Source organism: Nyctibius grandis, chromosome 6, assembly GCF_013368605.1.
Source record: "Nyctibius grandis isolate bNycGra1 chromosome 6, bNycGra1.pri, whole genome shotgun sequence".
NCBI classification, from domain to species: Eukaryota; Metazoa; Chordata; class Aves; order Nyctibiiformes; family Nyctibiidae; genus Nyctibius; species Nyctibius grandis.
The window spans coordinates 17,985,306-18,011,788 of NC_090663.1; the positions used below are offsets into that span (position 1 = coordinate 17,985,306).

Here is a 26,483-nt window from a genome sequence, read left to right on the forward strand (position 1 = left end):
CAAAATGAGTACAGGGACAGTCACACCAAAAAAGGCAATCATGCAGCCATTTCACCATGTTAGAAGTGACATGGGCACATGCAAGCTTTTCCTAGCGGGAAGAATGGAAAAGTTTCCTGACTCATGGCAGTAATCCTTCCCCCATACAACGCTGACATTAAAAAAAAAAGTGCATAGAGAGAATGTACATACAACTTTACATGTTCAATTGTTTTCAAGATGTTCTAAGAAACGTGATAGTACCAGTTCCACGTAATCCTATGCTCAGAATAGGCCATACTTCCACTCCGCAATCACACTGCGTTTCCACATAATATAGCTGGATTAAATAAAACATTTGCTCCAGCTGAAAGCCTGTCTCTAGGCACAGCTAGTAGCTCTTCTGTACCTCTGCCACAGAAATGTATCTTACACAGCATGGTCAGAAGGAAATAAGTGACAAATTAAGTCCTTCGCCATAACTGAACTGGCAGTTCAGTTACATTGATTAAGGTGTTTGGATGAAAATATTTGGATTACAGTGATGGAGACAGCCCAGTACATAAACAATATACATTTATTTAGCACAAAAAGTTCCATATTCAAATAGAAGTGTGTGTATGCTTTTTCTAGTTCTTCTTTACAGCACTTTGCTTTTTCAAAAAGTAAAGAACCATCATGACTAACACAAAGACGCTAATCATTTGGCAGAACGACTGTTTTGTCCTACAACCGTAGGCCTGATAGCAGCTTATAAAATGTAAGGCAAATCAGGAACTCCTTCTCAAGAAAGTAATCTCTATACAGTTCCATTAACTCAAGTGGAACATTCACAAGAAAAGTGTTAACAAGACTAGGACATTATACACAACTGTAACGTTTCCTATAATTACAGTCAACATAATATGCAGGGTGGGGTTACATTCTCAGACAGAAAAAGACAGACAGACTACTGAAAGATTCACAATAAGTTGCCAGAAACACTGACTGAGAAAAAAATCCAACCATTATATATGTGATTACATGACATAATTAAGCACAATTCCCATTTCAGAGAAAACAGGTAAGTTGACACATAATGCTCGGAATTAGGACAGCTACAGACTTTAAAGCCTGCAACTTTCATTGAGAAACAAATACTTGATACTTGTTGGTAAACAAATGCTGATAGCTCACAACTGACAGCACAGAAATATTACTTTAAATCTGGTTCCACTAACGATGTAACTACAATCCCTGGATACAGAAGACCACCCAAATTATACCGGCAAACAGATTTTCTGCAGCTTCTCCGTTGCTGAAGTTCCACCATCTTAAGTGACTGACATCAAAGATGTGATGCAACTAGTTCAGTCTTCCCTCCTGTAGTTATCACCTGGATTAGACTCCCTGAGTTAGGTCGGTTCTTTCCTGTTATCCAGTCAAAAAAGGTTCTGTTTTAAAAAAAATGGATAAAACAGCATGAAAAGGAGGACAAAAATACTACTATCAGCTATATTGACGGGAAGCATAAAATAAAGCCTACCACTTTTCCTTTGTTTCCTATTGCCCTCTAGTGATTTCTATGTATGTTGTAAACCAGCAATGCGATCGATCACTGGATTCAGACCCTCAGAGCTGGACAGACGCCCAGAGAAATCCATAAGGCTTTAGAGCACACACAGGATTTTCAGAACATCTCAAAGGAAAAGGGTAGAAGCTTAAAATGCCAAAGTGGCAAGTTTTTTCCAAGTTAAAAAGAATTTTGAAAAGGGGAAGGAGAGGCTACTTAAGTTGCCTTTATAGTATATATCAGAAACAGAGATTTGACTAAAATAAATTATTTTAGTTTCTAAACCCATTAGTCTGCAAACAGGCCATTGTAACACTTTGGTATGTAACCATGAAAGTAATCTCAGTAGAAGCACAGAAAGCCTTAAGACATCCAAAATAATGCTGAGTGAGATGGAGTCATTCTAGATAGCGCACCAGAACACTCCTTATCAAAAGGTAATACAAACTCCTTACTCAAAATGTAACACAGAAAGCACAGTACATTTTTCAGGTCCATCAACCCTTACAATATTGCAGACATAGCAGGACGTTCCAACATGGCAGTTACTATCTGACACAGTGGCTTCCAGGGCACAAAATTCAAGTGCCATTTGGGAAAAGATTTCCCGCATCCTTCCCAAGATGCGGATGTTCCCAACACCTAACAACACTGGACGTTTTTCTTCCACAGCCAGTGAGATTTTCAGTTTTCAAAGCTGGATTTAACGTTTAGGGAATTAGAACTCAAGAAACAAAACAAAGTAACCAACCTAATTCTCCCATAAGGAAAAAATACTTAAAAGTTAAAATTAAAAAATGAATTTGTAAAACCACATCTGGCTAAGCAGTCTCTGGAGCACAATAATTCAAGATCCTTTTTTTGAACATTTTTAGGCCAACTAAATTCAATTGATGGGGCCCTTTTGAAGAGCCAGATCAAACAGCTGCATAGGCTTCTCGCAACAAAAACCATTTCCCACTCTGACACCCAACTTAAAAAAAAAAATCACAAAAAAAAGGAAATCTAATGTGAGAACTAAACTACTCTCTGAACAATTAACAATAGGTAAATGCAATTTCAGCGTCAGTGCTAAAAGATTTTAAAAATGTATAAGAGTAAAGCCCTTTACAATGTATGAATGTAGATTTATCTTTGTTTTTCCCCAGAGAAAAGACAGTTCTGTCCTTATTTTCTTCCTTTTGACAGCTCACCCTCAGCAGAATCTTTGCTACTCCCTGTCACATCACAGAAAGCAGTACTTACGCTGCACCTTGTCTGAGAGGAATTAGAAAGAGTAAGCCTTATAATCTCAGCCTGCTGTTAAATAAGATACAGTTGAAGCTTCAGCATTTTCACAGAATCACAGAATCAACCAGGTTGGAAGAGACCTCTGGGATCATCGAGTCCAACCGTTGCCCTGACACCACCATGTCAACTAGACCATGGCACTAAGTGCCATGTCCAGTCTTTTCTTAAACACATCCAGAGATGGTGACTCTACCACCTCCCTGAGCAGCCCGTTCCAATGTCTAATAACCCTTTCTGAAAAGAAATTCTTCCTAATGTCCAACCTGAACCTCCCCTGGTGAAGCTTGAGGCTATGTCCTCTTGTCCTATCGCTAGTTGCCCAGGAGAAGAGGCCAACTCCCACTTCACTACAACCTGCCTTCAGGTAGTTGTAGACTGCAATAAGGTCACCTCTGAGCCTCCTCTTCTCCAAGCTAAACAACCCCAGCTCCCTCAGCCGTTCCTCGTAGGTCAGACCCTCCAGACCCTTCACCAGCTTGGTCGCCCTCCTCTGGACTCACTCCAACACCTCAACATCTTTCTTGAAGTGCGGGGCCCAGAACTGGACACAGTACTCAAGGTATGGCCTCACCAGTGCCGAGTACAGAGGGACAATCACTTCCCTAGACCGGCTGGCTACACTATTCCTAATAGAGGCCAGGATGCCATTGGCCTTCTTGGCCACCTGGCCACACTGCTGGCTCATGTTTAGCCAGCTGTCGATTAGCACCCCCAGGTCTCTTTCCGCCAGGCCGCTTTCTAACCACTCTTCCCCCCGCCTGTAGCGCTGCAGGGGGTTGTTGTGGCCGAAGTGTAAGACCCAGCACTTGTTCTTGTTGAACCTCATGCCGTTGGTCTCGGCCCATCTATCTAACCTGTCCACATCCCTCTGTAGGGCCTTCCTACCCTCCAGCAGATCGACACTCCCACCCAGCTTGGTGTCATCTGCAAATTTGCTGAGGATGCACTCAATCCCTACATCTAGATCATCTATAAAGATAGTGAACAGCTCCGGCCCCAGAACTGAGCCCTGGGGAACACCGCTAGTGACCGGGCACCAGCATTTTGCAACATCATTCAGGACAAGCTTTTGTGGATGATGGAAAAAAAAAATCTTGACTAAATTTTTCTAAACAAGAGCCGGAATTTTGCCAGCTGAGAGAAGTGAACTAACACAGCATCAGCTAAGAAAAAAAAAATCCCACCAAAGTTTACATGTCTATTTGCAGTCCACCTTTAAGCCAGACTACTGTTTCCTGCATCTGCTGTCTGCAATTTAATTTGTCTACAGGCTTTATGAGATTCTCTGGCTTCCAACTGCTTAAGGTTATCTCCCTTCTCAGAATAACTGGTGTAGAGATGCCGACATTGATGGAGTTGGGCTAATTTTCTCCAATTAAGAAGCCTGTGCAATAAACCCAATGTGGCTTAGAAACATACACAATTAGGGGGTGACAGAGGAAAAAAACCCACCCAGGTCTAAGAGAGCTATTTAGAAAGAACATGCAGTAAGATGCAGCAGCAAGAGGGACAGTGAGGAAATGCTTAGTTATCACATGGATACTCACTCAGCAATGAATTCTAAGGGTGTCCAGGAGCTGAAATCTGCGTCAGGCATTGATTTCCTGTTTGCTGGTGTATCTAAGGTAACGCTGTGATTAAAAAAGATAAGCCTTTTATTTATACACCATGTTTCTGATGAGCGCCACCTGCTTCTATTCATCACTGTAATGTATGCTTGACTTTTGTACCATGTGGTATGAATTTCCCTTGCATCCTCTACATGTGTTAACAGCATAGAGCCATCAGTTTCAATGTATATCAAAGGCTCCAACCTATAACCCCTCACCTTCCTGGCTTGCTGATGACGTCCAGCCCATTAGGACAATCACTCAGCCCACAGCTCCCTTCCAGTGTCTCCCACACAGACAGGGAATGGCAGCAATATGCTTGTTCACATGTACTACACAGCACATATGTACTACATACGTGCTTTCAAACAGCCTCATGCCATCTGCAAATGCAGAGATTAAGTGCACAAGCATAGGAAGTTTTGACTTTGATGATACATATTTATGCTACATACAATGATATTAATGGGTGAACGTTTCACAACCCTCTCTCTGAGATGCTGTTGACAATCCAAGGTTTAATTACTCTCTCAACAATTCACTCAAGAACAGAGTTTTGCATGAGAACTATGCAAGTGCAGAATGCCCAAGAGTCCAGTGATCCTGGTGTCTGCCTGCCTGTAAAGCTATGCAGAGGGTGGTGTCAATTATCCAAACACTTTTAATGCTGTCACTCTCTGACCTGAAGAGGCACACATAAAAGTGTGTATATGAGGAAAACAAACAGGGAGAATTCAGGTGGTGTTCCAAATCCCTATACAGAATTAGTCTTAAGTTTTGGGTCCTGAACTAGATATGGATATGGCAAGAAAAATACTTTTAACTTTTGCAGCAGAACGGGTAAATTTAGACATAGTGAAGACCTACTAGGCCATCCACTTTTTACTAGATTTCCTCATCAAAAAGAAACCTGTGCCAGGCAAATACAAGCTAAACTTTTTCTTTTCACAGATCCTCAAAGTGACCTAATTTTACTGATCAAGCATAGATATGCAGCACCTTATGAAGAAGCATCTTTAACCAAGTGAAAACTTGTCAAGTAATCCTTTGCTTTATTATTATCACACAGCTAAGCCTAAAACTGTGCTGAATAGCTCATCTCGTTTTCAGAGTTCTGTCTACACTAAAAAAAAAAAAAAAAAAAAAAATCACACATTAATGCATGGCTACAGTTAAAGTGGTTAAAAGTTAATCCAATTTTAATCCTAACATCCACTACCATTTTGCAAAGGAAAGGAAAAGAATTTAATCATTTTTAGGGTAACGTGCATATCACTGTGTCCATATGTTCAAGATGCCTCCTTTCTCTGTGAAACTAAGGAAGTCTGAGAAGCTGTTTGTGTACCGTGAACAGGACATCACAAGCATATCCGTGTGACTCTAGGTTACAGCGGTAATTAAATAAAACAACACAGGCAGAGGCAACTATGCAACCACTTACGGTAAAACGGCAACAGCAGCAGAACCAGATGGCAAGCCACTATTGGCACCAGCTAAACTCTGACAAAGCTGATGCACTGCTCCTTTGGCCATGCCATAGCCAATCATCCCTAACAATTAAAAACAGGCAAATCAGAGCGCAGTCAAAACAGCTCTCAGTATCATCAGTAGTATGACAGAAACTCAGATTGTTTCATGAATATTAAAACCACTTACCACAGCCAGAACAGAATCAGGCTTTTAAAACATATCCAAACATACATATTAAAAGAAAAAATTAAAAAAAGAAAAAACAGAAAGCTCTTACTAGACATCCAGGAACTATTACAGAGTGCAGTTTACTCAGTACTGAGAGAAATAAGCAGCTTACTGAGTTAAGTATGTTTAGTTAATGTACCCAAATGTACCCTGAAGGATGGGACCTACAGGGCTAACCTTACAAATGTAATAGAGTAAGTGTGAAGATGCTCATAGACTTTAATAAGGCAGTCATCCATTAATTTTAATCACATGACTAAGGTATTTGCAGGTTTGGACCCAAAAAGATACAGCTCACTTCTCTCCAAAACTGTAACTCACTTGTTCAGCATCCCAAGTCTAAGAGGCCCTTTAGAAAAACCTACCAAAAAAAAAAAAAACCCCCAAAAAAACCAAACCTCATGGTGGAAAATTACTAGATAACCTGCAGGTAAAGCAAACTTCTTCCCAAACACTGTTGCCTTCTAGGCAGACAGTATTTAGCAGTGTAAGAGCAACAAGAAAGAGCATGAGGCACACTGGTTAGGTACAAGATCTGGTCAATCAGGCTGCCATAGGTCCGAGATGTCTCTTGGTATGTATCTGCCAAGCAGTCTGGACACAGATTAAGCACATAAGAAAAAATAAATGTATTTTGTCTACTACAGCTAGATGCCTTTCCACCCATCTATATAACTACACAACCCCTTTCCAATGTTCCTGAGGAAGTATTTTATATCAAAGTTACAAAGGCAATTTTGCATTTCCATTTTGCGTTTCCATTATATTCAATTAGACATATTGTATAACATCCATTTTATGAGGAGGAACCATGGGCAGCAGTAGCTAACTTATTTTATTGTTATGATAGAAATATTTGCATCTCTATCGTATTCCCCTCTTGTCTCGTCTAAACCAAACATTCCACGTCTTTTTAAACCTTTTCATGCTTCTACATTTCTTAGCCATCACTGTCAGACTGCTTCTGTAACTGTTTATATAATTGAGTATTCTTCAGTTTGCATTACATGAATCAACGTTTTCACATAGGAAAAGAAAAATCACACTAACAGCAGATGAGAAAAAGATGGTTCCTTCCATAACAGCTGGTAGTAACAAGCCTAACAAATCATATTTGCAAAAGTTGAGTAACAACTCTTTCCCAATTCTTCCTGATGTTAATAAGTTGCATGTGTTTGCCCAAAGCACTGCTGTGTTTTTCAGAAAAATCCAGACTTGCTGAAACCAGCTAGTTCAAAACATGAAAGCAAATCACTTTTGATCCCTGTGTTGTGGGCCCTACCTCCCAAAAACAGACAAAGAAAAAACAACATGAAAGTTTGCAAGAGTTCACATTTTTTCATTTGTATATGGTCAGTCAGTAGAATTATTCGTCTGCTTATTCTCATAAAATAAGCCTTTCTTCTTTGGACTTATCTTTGGGCTATGCCAGATGCAGCTGTAAACATCGAAGATAAATCATTAACTAGAAAATACAGCATATTTTTCCTGAACAGTTTTAGACACAGCTTTCAGGAACATTCATAAATTTTATAATATGTTTTAAAATTTTAGTATCTATGTCTCATCAAAATATTGTTGAATTCACACTAATAAAAGATTGGGAAATAAGACTATTTGTCTCAAAAACTTTCCTCTCCCTGCCTGTAGTCAGTGCCTTTTTTTCTTCCTCCATGCTGCCCAACGTGGCGGGGAGCAAGGTGAATAAAGTTAGTATTAAATAGCTAGTGGAGGGCAAAGCCGAAGGTCAACAAGCTTATCTCTGTCTGAAGCAAAGGTAGACTGGAACCAGAACATGAACAAGACAAACACATTTAACAGAATCAGCCGAGTCATCACCAATGGAAAAATTGGGCAATTAAGGACTCTGCCTTTCAGAACACAGATAGGAGATTTAACTTTATTTAAGCACTGTACTTACAGCTTGCTGTGTGCTTCTATTCTTCATTATTTTCCAAACTTTTTCTTACTGTATCATATATTGGCCAAGTACATTTCACCAATGAACATCCAATATTACTTAAATACTGATTCTGTTTGCACTCCAGCTTCAGGAGATGCAGTATTGCTACCTGTAAAATTACACTTTCCTTAAGTGTTTCAGCAGCAATTTTTCGTTTGTAGTAGATGTCAAAAAATTTGGGAGTGAAACTGAGCTTCGCAAACAAGACCGCTCAGACTAACAGACAGCTCTAACAGCTGATGTCCCAGCAGTTACCATGCATTGCATTTTACCTGGAGTTCCAGACAAAGCAGCCTGAGCTCCTGTCAAAGTCAAGAGGCCACCTTCTTTCAGATATTTTGTGGCTAGGTGGCTGGAAATAGTGGACGTCCAAACGCTCTGCTTCCACATCAGATCACAGTTTTTGTATAAAGCTGATTAGGAAGAGAATTAGTGAAATTAACTAAAAGATAGAAGACTTCTAACTCTAATTTTCTTACTGTCACACAGAGTGCAACAGCACTATGCAACAGGACAATGAAAACATGCTTTCTACCATTTTCTACTTTCACATTGGGTAAAACATCAATTTATGTCTTTTGTACTTCCCTTCTCTTTGGGTTCCGAGCCCCAGCTCTACAGCATATACTCTATGCCATTATCTGCTTTCTCACTGCCAGAAATAAAAAAAAAAATAAAACAAATAAACACAAGATAGTTCCATTAGCTCTCCATTAATGGTTTAAAGACTCCCAAATTCTTGAAACTCCTGCAGGAGTTGCTTCAATCTACGTCAACGATCTCAAAACTCTCACATTAGCCTCACCTCACCTTGCAGTAGCATGATCTGTCTCTTTCCATAACATTCTCACCAGCTTCAACAGAGCTACGCTTCATTAGCATGCAGACAGAAGACTCCAAGATAAAGGAGTTGAACAAAAAATATTTATCACCAGATTGCTTCATAAACCAAGAAACAATCTGTCTGTCTGACAGCAGTACGCTGGTATGGAATATTGAAGATGCGTGCACCTGCATCATGCTAAGTGTGCATTCCAGTGCCCCTGAGTACTGGAGTGCAGCCCCTGGTAAGGCAGCCTACCAGAGGAGGTGCACCAGTAACTTCAAATGAAAGCAAAATTTGAACGCTCATCATCATTTTTTATTATCAAAATCTTCACAAGAGGAAAAACAATAACTAGCCATGTCAAAGATTTTAGTATTCAGAAAGAACCGTTTCCATAACACAGTATGGAATAAGCATAAAGCACTCAGTGACATAAGCCGACCACCGATCCCAAGACATCCTGCCACCCTACCAATAACATTACTACAAATTATGTTTCTGATAAATTACCTCATTTAAAATGCGGTGCACACTAATAACAATCTAACATAATGCAACTGTGATGTAAATATGTATGCCTTCCCATATTGTCTCTCTTAAAAAAGAAATCTTTACCTGTAAGGTCGGAACTGGAAGGGGTGAAGAAAAGGACGCATTTTACCAGATTTACTCCAGACAGAAAACAAGGCTGTTTTCTTTCTTGTATCTCTACACTAGTGGGTATACAATTTCACTCTGAATATTACATGTTTAAAAGCTTTTTTTAAATTGAAGGCTTTTTTCCATAGCATGATCTCCAGTCATTAGACTGCTCCTTCCAACACTGTATTGCACACTAATAGCTCAGAGAACTGCAGGAGGCAACTGAGGTTTTATGCATAAAGCAATGAATTAGGAAACACCGATGTTTCTACCCAGCCACTGCCTTATGTAACTTGCCTGACAGAAGTAACCTCGGCAGAAGTTAGTTCATAGAAAATAATGATGAACTCCTTCATAAAGCGCATCAAGATTTTTTCTGACGAAAATTGGTGCATCAAAAAGTATTACTGAGAATACCAAGCGCTGTGCAAATTTAACATACAGCAAAAATTCAGAGAAGCACTAAGCAGTGTTGTGACTGAGCTATTTTGTACTTTCATGCTCATGTCCTCTTCTGGACTCAGGGAAAAAGATGATCTCAATTATCTTTATTACCATGATTTTTAAGGATTCCTCTCAGATTTCATTCATGTGTTGATTAGCATGTATGTACCAAAGGCTTACATTTAGCTTTGGCGCTGCCTCCAGCCCATCCTCCTGCTACGCACAGGATTGCGTCCACCTTTTCTTCACCAAGAAGTTTTCCAACCTCTGTTGTCACCTTCAATACATGGAACAAAGACATGCTGAAAACACTGGACTGATAAGGTAGAGTAAATCTCAAGACTGCCTTAAAGTTACTTTTTTCCAGTTATGTAGCTGAGTAACACAACACATAGCAATTTAAACAGCTGCAGAAAATTAACATTTATGACCTATGAACTCTAAACAAAATAACTGTGTTGAAAGATAACCGCAGATGAAAGTCAGACCGATGAAAGTCAGACTGTACAGTGCATGATGTCACTGGAAATAACTGATTTGAGCAGCACTGAAAGATGTGACCCTTATCTATATCATTAACAAAAATTTGTATTTGTGACTTACTTTCTGAAAGGTTCTTCTCTGGGTACAGTGCTGTTTAAAATGGAAAATGAAACTCCAGGTCTGACCAGGACTACTGGTGTCACTTTTAATGGCAGTGCAAGACATGAACAACTACATATTAGCCTTCTTATTGCTTCTATCTAGACCACAACCATCAGTGAGCCTGACCCCTAAATTTGAGTTTGTATGCTTTCAGATACTCAGTATCTTCTTCTCTTTCAAACATAAGACTTCACAGTTGGTAATGAATTTGTTGGCTATGAATTTTCTCTGTCAAAGTGAAAAGCAAACGATCCATCTCTCAACAAAACAAAAAAATCCACTGGTTTTCACAAAGGCTCAGTATTGAAAAATACATTGCAAACATTCCATATTACTCTTTAAAAGCCTTAGGAGTTGTGTAGATACACAGAGAACCTATTGGCTAGCGATTCAGTTTATTAGTAAGATTCAGTTTATTAGTAAAAGAAAAGTTTGAATTAAAAAAAAATAAATCCTAACTCTTGAGAATAAAGCAAAAGAGTTTTTAGCTTAGCTTTGATTTTCCCATGTTTACCTTTGTGAAAACCAGTGCATTCTCTATAGATCCCATGGGGGCTTAGGGTTTGCATGCTTTGAGTATACCATCTACCTACACACAAGATGTTAAAGAGTTAGGACATTAAAAAGAAGCGTTGCATTTTAAGACGTCCAAATGCGTCTTCACTATACTCATCTGATTCACTCCGCGACTTTTCAAGTCACAGAAAAATAATGCAGAACTCCCTTATGTGCTGAACCTCCATAATCCCAGATCAAGCTCTTTCTGCATATTCATGCATGCACGCAGTTAAAACGAAATGGCAACAAAAATAAAGGAGCGAGGAGCAGAAGCCAGGTTCTCCGGGCGCACGGTCCTGCAGCAGGACGCCCCCGGCCAGGCTCCTCAGCCCCACAGCGGCGGCTTCTTGCCCGAAGCCGGACCCATCCCCACAGCTGCCACCAAAGCGGCGGCCAAGTGGCGAACGGGGTAAAACACGGCGGGCGAGCGGCGGCCCGCATCGCTCCCACAGCCCCGCCCGGAGCCGGCCGCCCCAGGCCCCCAGGCCGCCCGGGCAGCGCCCGCCCCGCGCCCGGCGCCGACCCACCTGCTCGGCCTGCTCGGGGAAGGACTCGGTCGTCCCCACCACCACGTTGGCACTGGCGTCCTCGTTCTCCGCCAGGTCGATGCTGGCCACCCACTGCGGCGGCGAGAGGAACGGCGCGTTAGCGGCCCGCTCTCCCGAACGCCTCACGCTGCCCCGCGGCTCGGGCGCTCTCCCGGCGCCCGGCTGCCCCCGGGGGAGCCCCGTCCCGGTGGGGCAGCAGCGCTCCCCTCGGCGGGGCTCCCCGCCTCGCCACCCCCCGGCCCGGCACTTACCCAGTTCCTGGACTTGAAGTACCGCACGCACTGGGACCCCAGGGCGCCTCTGCCCCCGTACACCAGCACCCTGCCCGCCGCGGCCATGCTCGCTGCCTGTCCCTCCCGCTCTAGCTCTGGCGCTGCCGCCCGGCCGGCGCCGCCTGCGCATGCGGGCTGCCCCCCGCGCGGGGCGGGCTCGGGGCGGCAGCGCCCGGGCGGAGGCGGGCGGACGCCCGGGCTGCTGCCTTCCCGGAGGCCGTGCCGGAGGCGGGAGGGGAGCTGGCGGTCCCCGGGCCGAGCCCCAGCCTGCCCGCCTGCCCCCGAGGGCTGAGGGGTGCTGCCGCGAGACTTCTCCCTCAGGAAATCTCCTCCTCCGGGCGCTCAGCGCCGGGGCCTGGCGCGGGCCGAAAGCCGGAGCCCCTCCCCAGCCGGCCTGAGCTGCAGCGGCGGGCTGTTACCTGCCCCCAGCGCTACTGCCGGCATTAATTAATTAATTAGTGGTTATGAAGGTCCCTGCAGGTCTTGGGTAGCAGTAACCGTAGACGCGCAGGCGGATACGGCCGGTTTTCTTTAGCACTCCCGGATCGCACCTGTAGCTTGAATTACGCCGCTGGCTTTAGTCCCGAGCACCTGGGCTCCCGCTGGGCTCGGCAGCCGGAGGCCGGGCCGCCCCGGGATGCGAGGAGCCCTCTGCGTCCCGTTACCATTCAGGCGATTCACACGTGAAACCTCGGCATCGTGAAACACCACTGCTGTGCCCCCGTTAGCGAGCCCGGGCGGCCCGGTAGCGCCGGCAGCAGGGACATTTAGCGGCAGGGAGGGAGCAGGCGCCGAGAGAAGGCAGCTCAGCACGGCCGAGACGCCAGCAGAATCCTTCCTGATGCCAAATTACGTGTTTTTAACGCTTTGTCCCTTGCACACAGCCATTTACCCATGTTTTCAACAATCTAAAAAACTGGATTCTGCTCCTAATTTTCTTCCCATGAGGTTACAGTAGAGAACTTCATGTCATTTGAGCGGGACAATTTGAGCAGGACAAAACCTCTGATGAAACATTAGCCAGGCAATAGATATAGGATTACTTTCTGCAAACAAGCACCACCGCGCTACAATGTAATGAAACTGTTACTTGCAACTATTTCAGGATGTTGTCGCGGCAACATACATTTTTTGACTTGATTTTTAACTGTACAGATTAATTTCTGGAGCTTCAAAATACAATGAGATGTATTTGAAATGCCTGCTATTCATTTGTGGATTTCGGAGAGTGAGAAAAAATGGGAAACGTGCCCGAGTACTGCAGAGAGGCCTTGGAGATGATTCCTTGAAACCACGAGGATGCCTGGCTGTTTTAAAAAGACTTTATTTGCTTTGGCTTCTCTAATAAGTTTCGGGTCTTCTATCTTGATTGTTGTTGCAATGGGGACCCCAAAGTGGGTGACGGGAAAGATCCTTTGCAAAACAGGAGCTGATTTGGTCAATGCCACAGATCCAGAGCTGGTCAAGTTCATTGGAGAAATTTACTACGGACTCTTCCGGGGTGGCAAAATACGCCAGTGTGGGTTGGGCGGGCGGCGTTCCAAATTCACAAGTAAGTACAATTTTGGTTGAATCTTTAATCTAATGTCAAGTTCAACTTTAAAAGCACTCCATTCTTTTTGTTTATGGAACTTACAGAATGCAATCATTATTTTTAAATTTATATTTGCAGCTGACTTGTGGTCTTTATGGTTTGGGATCTCAGTGTGAATGTAAAATCTCTGTCATTTCAGGCTAGCTTTTTTCTTCCAGTTATGTTCTGTAATCCTGGAATCAAGATGGGAAAAAATTCCCTAGGACTAGATTGAGGGTTGCCTTTTAGTCTTGTGAAGGGAGTGAAAGTCATTTGGAGATGATCCTGTAAATCATACTTTCCCCTTGACTGATTCTTTCCTATGCCAAGTGTTGCTCTGCAATCTCTTTGTGCCTCTGTCCTTGCCTTCTCTGTTGAACTCCTCCCTTTTTCTTTCCCTTTATGAAGTAGAGATTTATTTGGCTGGCCACATTTCTGTGTTTCTCTAGCTGTCCTAATGAAGATGTCTGCCACAGTGGATACTCCTAACTTTATAACATATTGAGAAAATTTTTACCTTCTTTTCTGGTAACTTTGGACGGAAAAAATTGCTGAACTCTTAAAAGATGTAGAAACTCTTATAACTGTAATGCTTTTAACTTAGAAGATTTTCTTGAGGTCTCAAAAGCACTCAGATTTGATCTATACTTTGGATGATTTCCAGTTTTCAAATATCCTGTGCTGTAGTGAAAATGCTATTTTGCATTGAAGATTTTTAGTTCAGTGCACAGATCCACTGCAACCTCAACCAACATGAGCTGAAGCTGCTGCAGTCTCACCCTCTCCCTGGCCCACAGCAATGCTGTCCTGCCCCATTCCTTGCAATGGCTCTGGTAGTTGTTGTGATGAGGTAGTTCAGGAAGTTAAGCTGGCCAAAAAATTAACCTACAAAAAAAAAAAAAAACCTTAGTTTCCCATAGGATCATGGCTGACTACACAACTGCACGAGCACCACTATAAAAACTCAAAGGCAGGACTGGGGGACTTCAGAGGGAATGGAGAAGAGAACCAAAGTAACCTCAACTTAGATCAGCATGACCAGTTGTTAACCTGTAATGAATTTGGACTAGTCGCTTTTACAATAACAAAGTCTTGCTGAAGCTCTGATTGTAGCCGGAACTTCATGACATGGCCATAGCAGTCATGCTCAACTGCTTTGTCTAGAGAGTTTGAACGTCTGGCAGCCTGTCCATCAGGTCAAAGCTCTTCCAGCTGTTCTCTGCTTCTCTTCAGGGCATTCAGAAATACAGTCCCAGTTCTTTCACCTTGTCCTGTCAGAGAGAATGAGGAAAAAAGTAGCAAATCCCCTTTACATCTCTGTACAACTTTCTGGACTCTTTAATAAACTTTCTGATTAATTACTGTATAAGCTTAGAGGAAGGCCTAATGTTCCACCATCGCTCTGGGCTGCATCGACACATATTTGGAGGACATGATCCTACACTCCTTAAAGAAACAAAGCTCTCACTGATGCTAGTAAGAATTTTCCCTGTTAGAACTGTAAAATTGCGTCATTAAAGTGCAGTGGGCACAACCATGCCTTTAGGTAAGTAAGTGTGCCAGAGATTTTTCCTTTTAAATACTTAAATAGCTCTATCATGTTTGAAACTTTCACAATACTGATTTCAAATTGTATCATGAAAGTATACAAAGCCTTTAAATACTTTCGCACAATGGCCAGCAGGACTGCTGGGGATTCTGTGTCTGACTTGACGTTTTTTGCTTTGAATGTCTCCCCTAATCTCCAAGCATTCTGAACTTACTGGGAAGCAAGACATGGGAGACTTTTCTTGGGGAATGTGTTAGCATGAGTGGACTGCACAGGCAGCACAGAGCAAGACAGAAATCTAGCACCGTACACGCTGCAGTACTGCAGTAGCTCCGACACCTTGGAATTCCAAATCCCAATAACATACGGTTATTAGTACATCACCTTTCACTGTGTTAACATTCACTAGAGCGGGCTCGCAGCTGGCACACCCTCTTTTAACTGGGATAGTGACAGCATGATCCAGTTGCCTTAATAGGTGTCCCATGCCATTTTAGACTCTTCAAGGTGTATCATCTGGCTTCCAGCTGCTGCTTCTGGAGGTGTCCAATACACAGAATGGCATGTGTGCTAGACCCACATGGTTGTTATGGTAGTCCTAAGGCATCTAAATTGGTATAAGATGCTTATGTTTTGACAACTGCACCAAGCCCTGAGAACAAGCAGGGGAAGCCAGGCATTTTGCCTGTGTGTAACAAACACAGCTGGAATGTGTCAGGAGCCACCATGGCAATATCCTTCCTGAGGATTCTTATTTCTGCATACTAAGCCAGGCTCACTGGTCATGTCCTTGGGACTTGGCTAAGAGCCTCAGAAAAGAGGCAAGAGAATCCTTACAACCACTCTAAGCTAAACTCTGTGTGCCTTGGTGTTACACAGCCAGTTATTTTAGAATAGAATAGAGTATTTCAGTTGGAAGGGATCTACAAAGATCATCTAGTCCAACTGCCCAACCAATTCGGGGCTGACCAAAAGTTAAACATGTTATTAAGAGCATGTCATGTCATGATGACCAAATTGTACACCCGATATTCACTGTGACATCTACCAGTTATTGCTGCCTACTTCTTATGTGGCTTGTTTGGTTTTTTTTTTCAATTATGCAGCATAGGAAGCAATCTATTTATTTGTTTATAATATAATGTACTTTCTTTTTAGTAATTTTTTAGTAATTAGGCTTTGCTTATTTGAATTTGTTCTTCAAAATTTGAATTAGTTCTTCAAAACATGTATGCACGTGAAGTACTACGCTACCTGAAGGGCTCTCCTTGATCAGCTTGTATTTTAGGGTTCTTCTCGATCAGCTTCTCTCTTTCCTGTCAGTCAGCATATCACCTACAATTCCCTACTCACATTTCTTCTGTTACTAAAGGACTGCAGGATAAACTGAATATTCAGGTGCTCCACACTTCTATGCTGCTGGCCAATTTGGCCCTCCAACCCAGTAACTCTGGCTGTGACGACACAAACATGGAAGTTACCATTCTTTAGAGGCAGGTGAGCGACAGGCTGCTGCGGAAGAGCTCATGCCTATAGCAAAACATGTGAGCACTTCACCTAAAGCCCCCCCACTGCAATACAAGCTTACTATAGATGTAACTAAATGCTGCCAGATACCCAGAAGAACATAAAGGGGACATAAACACTAGATGAGAAACCAAGCAGGGAATCTGAAAGTGGAAACCTGTGGGATTAGGAAGTATGAAATCAGAGCAGATCTCACTGGAGCCAGTATTAAAGACAGGAAGAGAAAGAAGAATAAGATGAGAAAATAAGCATAGAAAGAAGTGATACTATTTTAGTCAGGAAGGGGCTGGACAAGGAAACTGGGACTATCAGACTGCAAAGGGATGAGATTAAGAGCATGGGACAGGAATGGGAAGCTCAAAAAAAGAAGTTTGGGATGGAGAGCAGAGGTGAAAAGGACACAGAAAAGAATGCAGCAAACGATGCAGCAGCAGAGATAAAGACATTAACACAACTAGATAAATGAAACAGGACTTAAGTCTGAATCCTTGTTCACAGACCCTGTGTAAAGGATTATTCCTGTAGTAGAATGTCCCTGGTTTGTCTGATGAAGTGACAAATAAAGCATCATGAACTATGATGTGTGTAACTACCTGAATTGATTGCCTCTGTAAAAAATAGTGTTGTTTAAGTATAATTTAAGTTTGTAGCACCAGCACAGCAAGATGTTTACTGTTGTCAAGAGAAAATACACACTGAATAGATGATTTTTTTTCTTGCCAGTTTTCCCACACATGGTGAAAAAGCTGAATACAGGACTGCACGTCATGATTGTAATGTTCCTCTGTGTGGCCATTTTCCTTTCTCTGATCAGTTTTGGATTCTGCATTCTTAATGCAATAAAAGTTCCTTACCAGGCTATTAAAGGTCCAGCAGGAGTATGCCTTTGGAACTTCCTTGCAGGTAAAATCATTTACCAGTATTTTTCATTAGTGACATTCATACAAAATGTTAAAAGTTCCTTCTCTTGCCTTACTAAATATCTCCTCAACTTAAATGCTTGTGAATAAAATGAAGTTAGCAGTGAATTCTCATCTATCAAAACAGAACTGTCAGGTGGCATCTCGGCTTATTGTGTCTAGTCAACTTTTTACAGGAGCTATGAATGCCAGTCTTTAAGGCTCCATATCACTGATAAAAGGACTTTATTACAAACCTTGTATGTTGTTTGGCCATACAGTAAAGACTAAGCATTTTGAAGGTATTTAAGCCATGCCTAAGTGTATCCCCATTCTGTATAATGCTCACTGTTTCATTTGGTAAGCCTTTCTGAAGCACAACCAAAATGTCTGTCTTGTTTTGACAACAGTGAATACTTCCTTCGTTTTGTTGCAGGTGGATTTCTTGTACTTGCGATCACCAGCTTTATGGCTGCTGTGAAACTTCATCACCTCACAGAAAGAATTGCCAATTTTCAGGAAAATGTCTTTCAATTTGTTATCTTAGAAGAACAGTTTGAAAACTGCTTTTGGCTTTGTGTGGCAAGTGCCACAGCACACGCAGTGAATTTGCTGCTAATAGCCATTAGTGGGATTAATTTCCCTAAAATTAAGACTAAAACAGAAGAAGCAAATGTTACAGCAGAAGATATCATGTACTAATAAATCTACACAAAACTACTTTGGTCAAGTGAACTGTCATGATAGAAATCACTTCCTGGCTCTTCAGCTTTGGATTTGGATGGACGATTTTGGTATAAACATGAGTAAAGAGGTCACTTGTGAAAATCTGCAGTATTTTTTCAGGTCAGTCTACAATACCAGCAATTAACATGTGTGGGAAGTGGGACAAACAAATGCTACCAATATCATTATTCTCAAAACTGACCAATACCTGCAGTGAATATGTGCTGTTCGCAGTTTTTAGAAAACTTGCATTTTGAGATATTTTAGAAAACTAAAGTGAATTATGATTTCACCTAAACCAAGTGTCTTTTTTGTTTAGAAAGAAAATATAAGCATCACAAATCTTTGATAATATAGTTATTTCAAAACAGAAAGAATGGACATCTGCCAATTACCTTCACAGAATTATCTGGAAAACGTTGAAAGAGCTACATAAGGCATGTTTGATGATGTTATACTGCATTGAAAAAGAAGACTTCATCATCTGTGTGGCTGAAGTTAAGGGGAAGCACAGGCTAAGTATGTGTGAAATGTTTTTAAAACAGAAATTATCAAACCCCACAAAGTAAAAAAGTAGGAAAAGTAGTTTATGGGACTGTCGCAGCGGCTTACAAAATCAAATTAGGCAGGTGATAAACTCAAAATAAACTTTATTCTAACCAAAATTGCTTAGCAGAGAACCAACTAGAAATGAGGTTTATCGAAATCGTTCAAGGCTCTGACATCAGTAAACTACGGGTTCAGGATGTACGAGGGATTACTACTGCACAACCGACTCAAGAATTGTTAGGCTTTGGAAACGAGGATCCAGAATGTGCACAATCACTCACCTAATAAAGGGAGGGCTCTCAACCTTGAGGAGTTGCCTTGGGCAGTGTCCCGACCCAAGGGAGGAGTCCCCGACTGCAGAGCCACTGCTCCGAGGAGGACCGACTCAAAACGGCCCTCCAGCAGGGCTCCGTTTGTACCCGAGTCAGGTCTGAGCTGTGGTCGTACGTGGCCATGTCAGCTCTGACTGGCCAAGGGGCCCATCTCCCCGTGACTGTGTACGTGACAACAGTCACCATAAGAGATGAAAAGCATGAGCACAATGGTCCTAAGGCCCCGGTCTGTATCAGGGCAGGTGCACCTGCCACAGGGATGCCAGTAGGCTACGAAAAAAATTTATTAGCTGCAAGAGGAAGGTTTCATTGGAGCTTCTGGAAGTAAAGTAAACAGAATCTAAGTAATAGTACTTTTAGATAACCTGGAAAATAATAATCTGACAGATTAATGGTCTTCAGAACCCTGTCAATTCTTGTTTCTATCTGAAATCAAGTAAAAGTGATGTATGATGAAAGAGTATTAAAATGAATAGAAATGGTTAAACGTACATAAAACTCACTTTGTTAGGAAGTACCAGAATTTTGACAGGCATTCAACCAGTTCTTGGGTCACGAGTAATGAATATTTCAGACAAAATAATATGCCATTAAGCATGTCATTTTTAGAATTTGACTACTATAGTGAACACATACTAACCTATTAGTACTAGAACCTACACATAACTCAAGAGTGTCTTTGAATGAATGAAAGAAGTTATCTAAATTAAAGAAATTATTTTGCAGTCAGTTACTCTTCATCAGAGCACTAGGTTGTGTAACTCTATTCTTGTGAAAAGCTCTTTGAAAAATATAGTAACTTTTTTAGAAAAGGAATTCAAAGTGTTTTAAGAACATAGCAGGATATACAAAAATTCCTTATTTTTTATTTGAAAAGACTTCTTCACAAAAATACTATTGTAAGGGTCAAGTATTTTCAGAAGTGTCTAAACCCATATTTTATGTACCCAAATTACTAGTTTTATCACTGAGGTGTGCAGAACACTCACTAAAGAGAGTTGCTAGAATAAGCCGATATTTTAACATCTTTGCTGATTAGGCCACTTATTTAGATATCTAAATAAGGACTTATAACTCGGCTTAAGCGTATGAGTTTAGTATCTTTGGCCCTAATACTTATTTTCCATGCTCTTTTTACTTTGCTTTCATCTAAAGACCAATGAAAACAGATGTTTTATGCGGTAAATTCTACTTCAAATTGGTATTCTTATAGAATCCGTTTTTAACTCTATTCAGAGTACTCTTAATTTACACAGCAGACTCAAGTCACTGTGTTCACTAAATGCTTCAGAAGTGTTTCCTTCCTAAAGGGATCTGAGGGCCCAATATGCAGAGCTGACCCCCATCACAGGGAGGTCTGCAGCCTGCCTGGAGCCCGAATCAGGGATATCACCAGGAAACTCCCCAACCTGGTGAAGGCCACAGACTACTACCCCCTGCTGATCTTCCAGACAGGTGGGGAAGAAGCTGCATCCCGTAGTCTGAGGGGGATGAAGAAAGACTACAAGGCCCTAGGACGGTTGGTGAAAGAGTCTGGGGCACAAGTTGTTTTCTCCTCCCTCCTTCCATTTTCAGGTGATGACGTGGGATGGAATAGTAGGATTCTCTCTATTAATGCCTGGCTACGAGACTGGTGCTACAGGCAGGGCTTTGGGTTCTTTGATAATGGCTGGTTTATAAGACACCAGGCGTGACGGTAATACATGGGAAAGGTTTATGTCGTAGGGGCAAAAGGGTTCTGGGACAGGAATTAGCAGGGCTCATTTGGAGAGCTTTAAACTAGATTCAAAGGGGGATGGGGTAGTAGCTGGGCTTGCACCACTGGGGCAACGCTCTAGTGTTGAGGTAGACAGGAGGCCTCCCATCCCCCTGGGGTGAAATCGGTGTGCCCAGCTCGCTCCCTGAAATGCCTGTACACCAATGCACGCAGCATGGGGAATAAACAGGAGGAGTTAGAAATCCGTGTTCGGTCGGGGGGCTATGATCTAGTGGCAATCACAGAGACTTGGTGGGACGCCTCGCATGACTGGAATGTGGTCATGGATGGCTATGTCTTGTTCAGGAAAGACAGGCCGCTAAGGAGAGGTGGTGGAGTTGCTCTTTATGTGAGTGAGCAGCTAGAATGTATTGAGTTCTGTCCAGGGGCGGATCAGGAGTGAGTTGAGAGTTTGTGGGTGTGAATTAAAGGGCAGGCTGGCAGGGGTGATACTGTTGTGGGTGTCTATTACAGGCCACCGGATCAGGATGAGGAGGGTGATGAGGCCTTCTACAGGCAGCTGAGAGCAGTCTCGCAATTACAGGGCCTGGTTGTCGTGGGGGATTTCAACTACCCTGATATTTGCTGGGAGGCCTACTCAGCCAGCCATCCCCAGTCCAGGAGGTTCCTCCAGTGCGTTGATGCTAACTTTCTGATGCAAATGGTGGATGAGCCAACTAGGAGAGGAGCGCTGCTGGATCTGATCCTCACTAACAAGGAGGGTCTGGTTGAAGAGGTGAAGGTTGAGGGCAGCCTTGGTTGTAGTGACCATGAGATGGTAGAGTTCAGGATCTCATGTGGCAGGAACAGAATAGCTAGCAGAATCACAACCCTGGACTTCAGGAGGGCCAACTTTGGCCTTTTCAAGCAATTGCTAGGGGAAATCCCATGGGACAGGGTACTAGAAGGTAAGGGGGCCCAAGATAGTTGGTTAGCATTCAAGGACTGCTTCTTCCGAGCTCAAGATCAGAGCATCCCAGCAGGTAGGAAGTCAAGGAAGGGTACCAGGAGACCTGCATGGTTGAACAGGGAACTGCTGGGCAAACTCAAGTGGAAGAAGAGGGTGTACAGATCATGGAAGGAGGGGCTGGCCACTTGGGAGGCATATAAGTCTGTTGTCAGAGGATGTAGGGAGGCAACTAGGAAAGCTAAGGCCTCCTTGGAATTAAACCTTGCAAGAGAGGTCAAGGACAACAGAAAGGGCTTCTTCAAATACATTGCAGGTAAAGCCAACACTAGAGGCAATGTAGGCCCACTGATGAATGAGGTGGGGGTCCTGGAGACAGAGGATAAAAAGAAGGCGGAGTTACTGAATGCCTTCTTTGCCTCTGTCTATACTGTTGGAGGCTGTCCTGAGGAGCCCTGGACCCCTGAGGCCTCAGAAGAAGTCAGGATAGAGGAGGAATCTGTCTTGGTAGATGAGGGCTGGTTCAGGGACCAATTAAGCAACCTGGACGTCCATAAATCCATGGGCCCTGATGGGATGCACCCGCGGGTGCTGAGGGAGCTGGCGGAAGTCATTGCTAGGCCACTCTCCATCATCTTTGCTAAGTCGTGGGCAACGGGAGAGGTGCCTGAGGACTGGAGGAAAGCGAATGTCACTCCAGTCTTCAAAAAGGGCATGAAGGAGGACCCGGGTAACTATAGACCGGTCAGCCTCACCTCCATCCCCGGAAAGGTGATGGAGCAACTTGTTCTTGGTGCTGTCTCTAGGCACATCAAGGATAGGGGGATCATTAGGGGCACTCAGCATGGCTTCACCAACGGGAAGTCATGCTCAACCAACTTGATAGCCTTTTATGAGGATGTTACCCAGTGGATAGATGATGGTAAAGCTGTGGATGTGGTCTATCTCGATTTCAGTAAAGCGTTTGACACAGTCTCCCACAGCATCCTTGCAGCTAAACTGGGGAAGTGTGGTCTGGATGATCGGGTAGTGAGGTGGATTGTGATCTGGCTGAAGGAAAGAAGCCAGAGAGTAGTGGTCAGTGGGACAGAGTCCAGTTGGAGGTCTGTCTCTAGCGGAGTCCCGCAAGGGTCGGTTCTGGGACCAGTTCTATTCAATATATTCATTAATGACTTGGATGAGGGATTAGAGTGCGCTGTCAGCAAGTTCGCTGATGACACAAAACTGGGAGGAGTGGCTGACGCGCCGGAAGGCTGCGCAGCCATTCAGAGGGACCTGGACAGGCTGGAGAGTTGGGCGGGGAGAAATTTAATGAAATATAACAAGGGCAAGTGTAGAGTCCTGCATCTGGGCAAGAACAACCCCATGTACCAGTACAAGTTGGGGGCAGACCTGTTGGAGAGCAGCGTAGGGGAAAGGGACGTGGGGGTCCTAGTGGACAGCAGGATGACCATGAGCCAGCAGTGTGCCCTTGTGGCCAAGAAGGCCAATGGCATCCTGGGGTGTATTAGAAGGGGTGTGGTTAGCAGGTTGAGAGAGGTTCTCCTCCCCCTCTACTCTGCCCTGGTGAGGCCGCATCTGGAGTATTGTGTCCAGTTCTGGGCCCCTCAGTTCAAGAAGTACAGGGAACTGCTAGAGAGAGTCCAGCGCAGAGCCACGAAGATGATTAAGGGAGTGGAACATCTCCCTTATGAGGAGAGGCTGAGGGAGCTGGGTCTCTTTAGCTTGGAGAAGAGGAGACTGAGGGGTGACCCTATTAATGTTTATAAATATGTAAAGGGCAAGTGTCATGAGGATGGAGCCAGGCTCTTCTCAGTGACATCCCTTGACAGGACAAGGGGCAATGGGTGGCAAGCTGGAACACAGGAGGTTCCACTTAAATTTGAGGAAAAACTTCTTTACGGTGAGGGTGACCGAACACTGGAACAGGCTGCCCAGAGAGGTTGTGGAGTCTCCTTCTCTGGAGACGTTCAAAACCCGCCTGGACGCGTTCCTGTGTGGTATGGTCTAGGCAATCCTGCCCCGGCAGGGGGATTGGACTAGATGATCTTTCGAGGTCCCTTCCAATCCCTGACATTCTGTGATTCTGTGATTCTGTGATTCTGTGTACGTGCAAGCTCTGTGTGAGGTAAGGAATGGAAATCATTTATGTCCTTTTCAGCACATATGCCACAAGACCAGCGGACATTTGGCAGTCAGTGTCCTAGTTTCAGAGGAAATGTTATTAGCCAGTCAACCTACAGATGCAACGAGTAGCCTGTACCGTCTCTGGTTTTGGCCCTACAAGTTTAGCAGGACTATGAGTGAAACACAAGTTTGTGAGGGCGCTTCTGCAATAGGCCCTAATAATCTGTCTTCTTCGAGACATTGTTAGCCACTTTTTTTTTTAGGAGCACTAATTATTTTTTTTAAGTCCCATAAAAATTTTAAGAGACAGCTGGAAAGTTTTGATGAGTCTGGAGCCCTGTTACGATTTTAGCATAAAGGAGACTCAGTAAGGCAGAAAAAGTGATTCCTAATTTACACCACCTACTTCCTTCACCGTTCTTCTAATTTTACTGGTGCTTTCACTCGGTCTCTACCCTGGGCCATGACTCCAGGAAGATGGTGCAATACCCAGTACATGGACAGGCAGCAAACCAACCCAGTCTGTGAAGGTGCATGATATGGTAACAGCACAGTACTGTCCAGAAAACTGTCCACAGAGGCCTCTGTGGTACCACCACCTTCACCTCTCATAAAATTCTGAGTGGCTCTTAAATAGAAGATCTTAAGCTGCAGTATAATTAACAAACAGAAAATGAGATTTGTAATTGTTCTATGAACATATACTTTAGAAGTTGTTGTTGTACAGAAAGAATTATATTGTAACATGTAACTTAGCCTTTACTAAATATAATTCTCTTTAGGAAGTGAAAAGGAAGCAGATTTTAAAATCCTCCATATAGAACAATTGCTTCAGAAAAGCTTTTGAGTAGTACTAGTATGTATGTATTGCAACAGATTGTTAACACTGCTAATGAACTGCTTAATGCCCCCCAAACTTCCCCCAAAAACTAGTAATTGAGTAAGTGCCGTGGGACTATTTAGGTAAGGACAAGATTAAAGATTTGTTGGACTGGATTCCTAGGCAGGTCACACTAGCTCTGAAAGAGCCACTAGGGTACGCCGTATAAATAAAGTTAAAGAGGGATGGCCGGGCTGATCAGCTTTTTAATTTCTTGTTTGGAATCTGCTCAACAATGAAGCATACTCTACAGTAACGGTCCACAAGAAGATTTCTCACAGCAGATGTTTGAAACATTTCTGAGTATTATTGTGGGATATTGTAGCTGCATGAGTTGAATGACCAAATAACATTATCACCCAATGACTGTTTCGTGACTTGTGAGAAAATAGTCTTTTCAGTTCATTTGAGAGTGAACCAAAGTATTACCATGCGTGAATTAAACTGAATGAATCAGATAGGAGGCTCAACTAACCTTTCAGCTGCACAGGTTGTCTCTGTTTAAGCACTGCTAAGGCACACAGAAGGGACAATGCAGAGAGTATTTGCCCTGGGAAATTCTGTCTGGGAAAAAAAAGGTTAAATGCAATTGCACAGAGTTAAGATGTACAATTACAAAGCATACCTTGAGGTTAGCAATAGGTAAGTCTATCACTTAGACATTTTCACCTTTCCCTTGTACATAATAAAATATTTTCAAAAAATATGGAACTTGATATACATGTGATCTACTTTATTTATGTATTTCCACTTTAGTTACTCTTCACATAGCATATCTCATCATATGTATGCTCAATATGTGGAAGAGAAGACTTCTTTGGGAGTACTTTTTACTTTGGAAGATTTGAAATCCCAAATGGAAACATTTATGAGCTATATCTGCCCAGAACTTTGAAGTGATTAGGAGTCAAATCCTCGCTTTCCATAAAATCAAAGACAACTTCATGTACCCTGAAAATACCCACTTAATCTGTACCCGCAGAATATATAGAAACTCCACGCAGGATGTAGAGAAGCTATGGAGCCATTCTTCAAAGAACTGCGAAACTATTCATTGTGTCTAAGAGCCTCTCCAAAATAAATGAAACTAAAAACTAATTACCACTTTGATTCTTTAGATAATGTTATGACTTAATGTTAAAAAAATGTCATTTTACAAGGTAAATCAAAATGGATGCAATTTCCCTCAGTCGTTGGCTCTGAGTGCTGCTGTCCTTAATAAGACATATTATTTCTCTCTGTACCAGTTAATGGAAAAAGCGGTTAGGTGGGAACTGCAATATACTGTTAGAGAAGAATAGGCCCAGCTACCCTTCTTCATCACCTTCTGCTGATGTAACAGTGTAAGTTCAGTTACAGATGTATGGAAAAGCAAACTAAATACAGAGTGTCGTAAGGTGACACATTCTCACATATAAAAGTGAACTACTTATAATCTATGTTCCACATTTCTTAAAAAACCCAGACAAACACACCTCCCTGCGCCCCGAATTCTAGATCACTTGACATTAAAATCCAGTGCATGTTCAGTGCCACTGAAACTCTGTCTCTTCTTACTAACAATACAATAAATCTCAGCAAACTCCAAATAGTTCTTTTCCATACAGGGCTTTGGCTAGAGAAGCATAAAT

The 26,483-nt window shown here is 42.8% G+C and overlaps 2 protein-coding genes across 2 annotated transcripts; one reads left to right on the top strand and one right to left on the bottom strand.

Moving 5' to 3' along the window:
• Positions 1-569: 569 nt before the first annotated feature.
• Positions 570-12,139, bottom strand: QDPR (quinoid dihydropteridine reductase). Its single transcript, XM_068403849.1, has 7 exons — positions 12,007-12,139; positions 11,735-11,827; positions 10,185-10,281; positions 8,365-8,505; positions 5,873-5,981; positions 4,369-4,452; positions 570-1,412 (listed from the first exon to the last, which is right to left on the bottom strand). The coding sequence occupies exons 1-7, from the start codon at positions 12,091-12,093 to the stop codon at positions 1,307-1,309; spliced, it is 717 nt and encodes a 238-aa protein (XP_068259950.1). The 5' UTR covers positions 12,094-12,139; the 3' UTR covers positions 570-1,306.
• A 1,187-nt stretch (positions 12,140-13,326) lies between these two features.
• Positions 13,327-18,277, top strand: CLRN2 (clarin 2). The gene is made up of 3 exons (XM_068404242.1): positions 13,327-13,579; positions 17,400-17,579; positions 18,012-18,277. Exons 1-3 carry the CDS (start codon positions 13,327-13,329, stop codon positions 18,275-18,277), a joined length of 699 nt encoding a protein of 232 aa, XP_068260343.1.
• Positions 18,278-26,483: the final 8,206 nt, after the last annotated feature.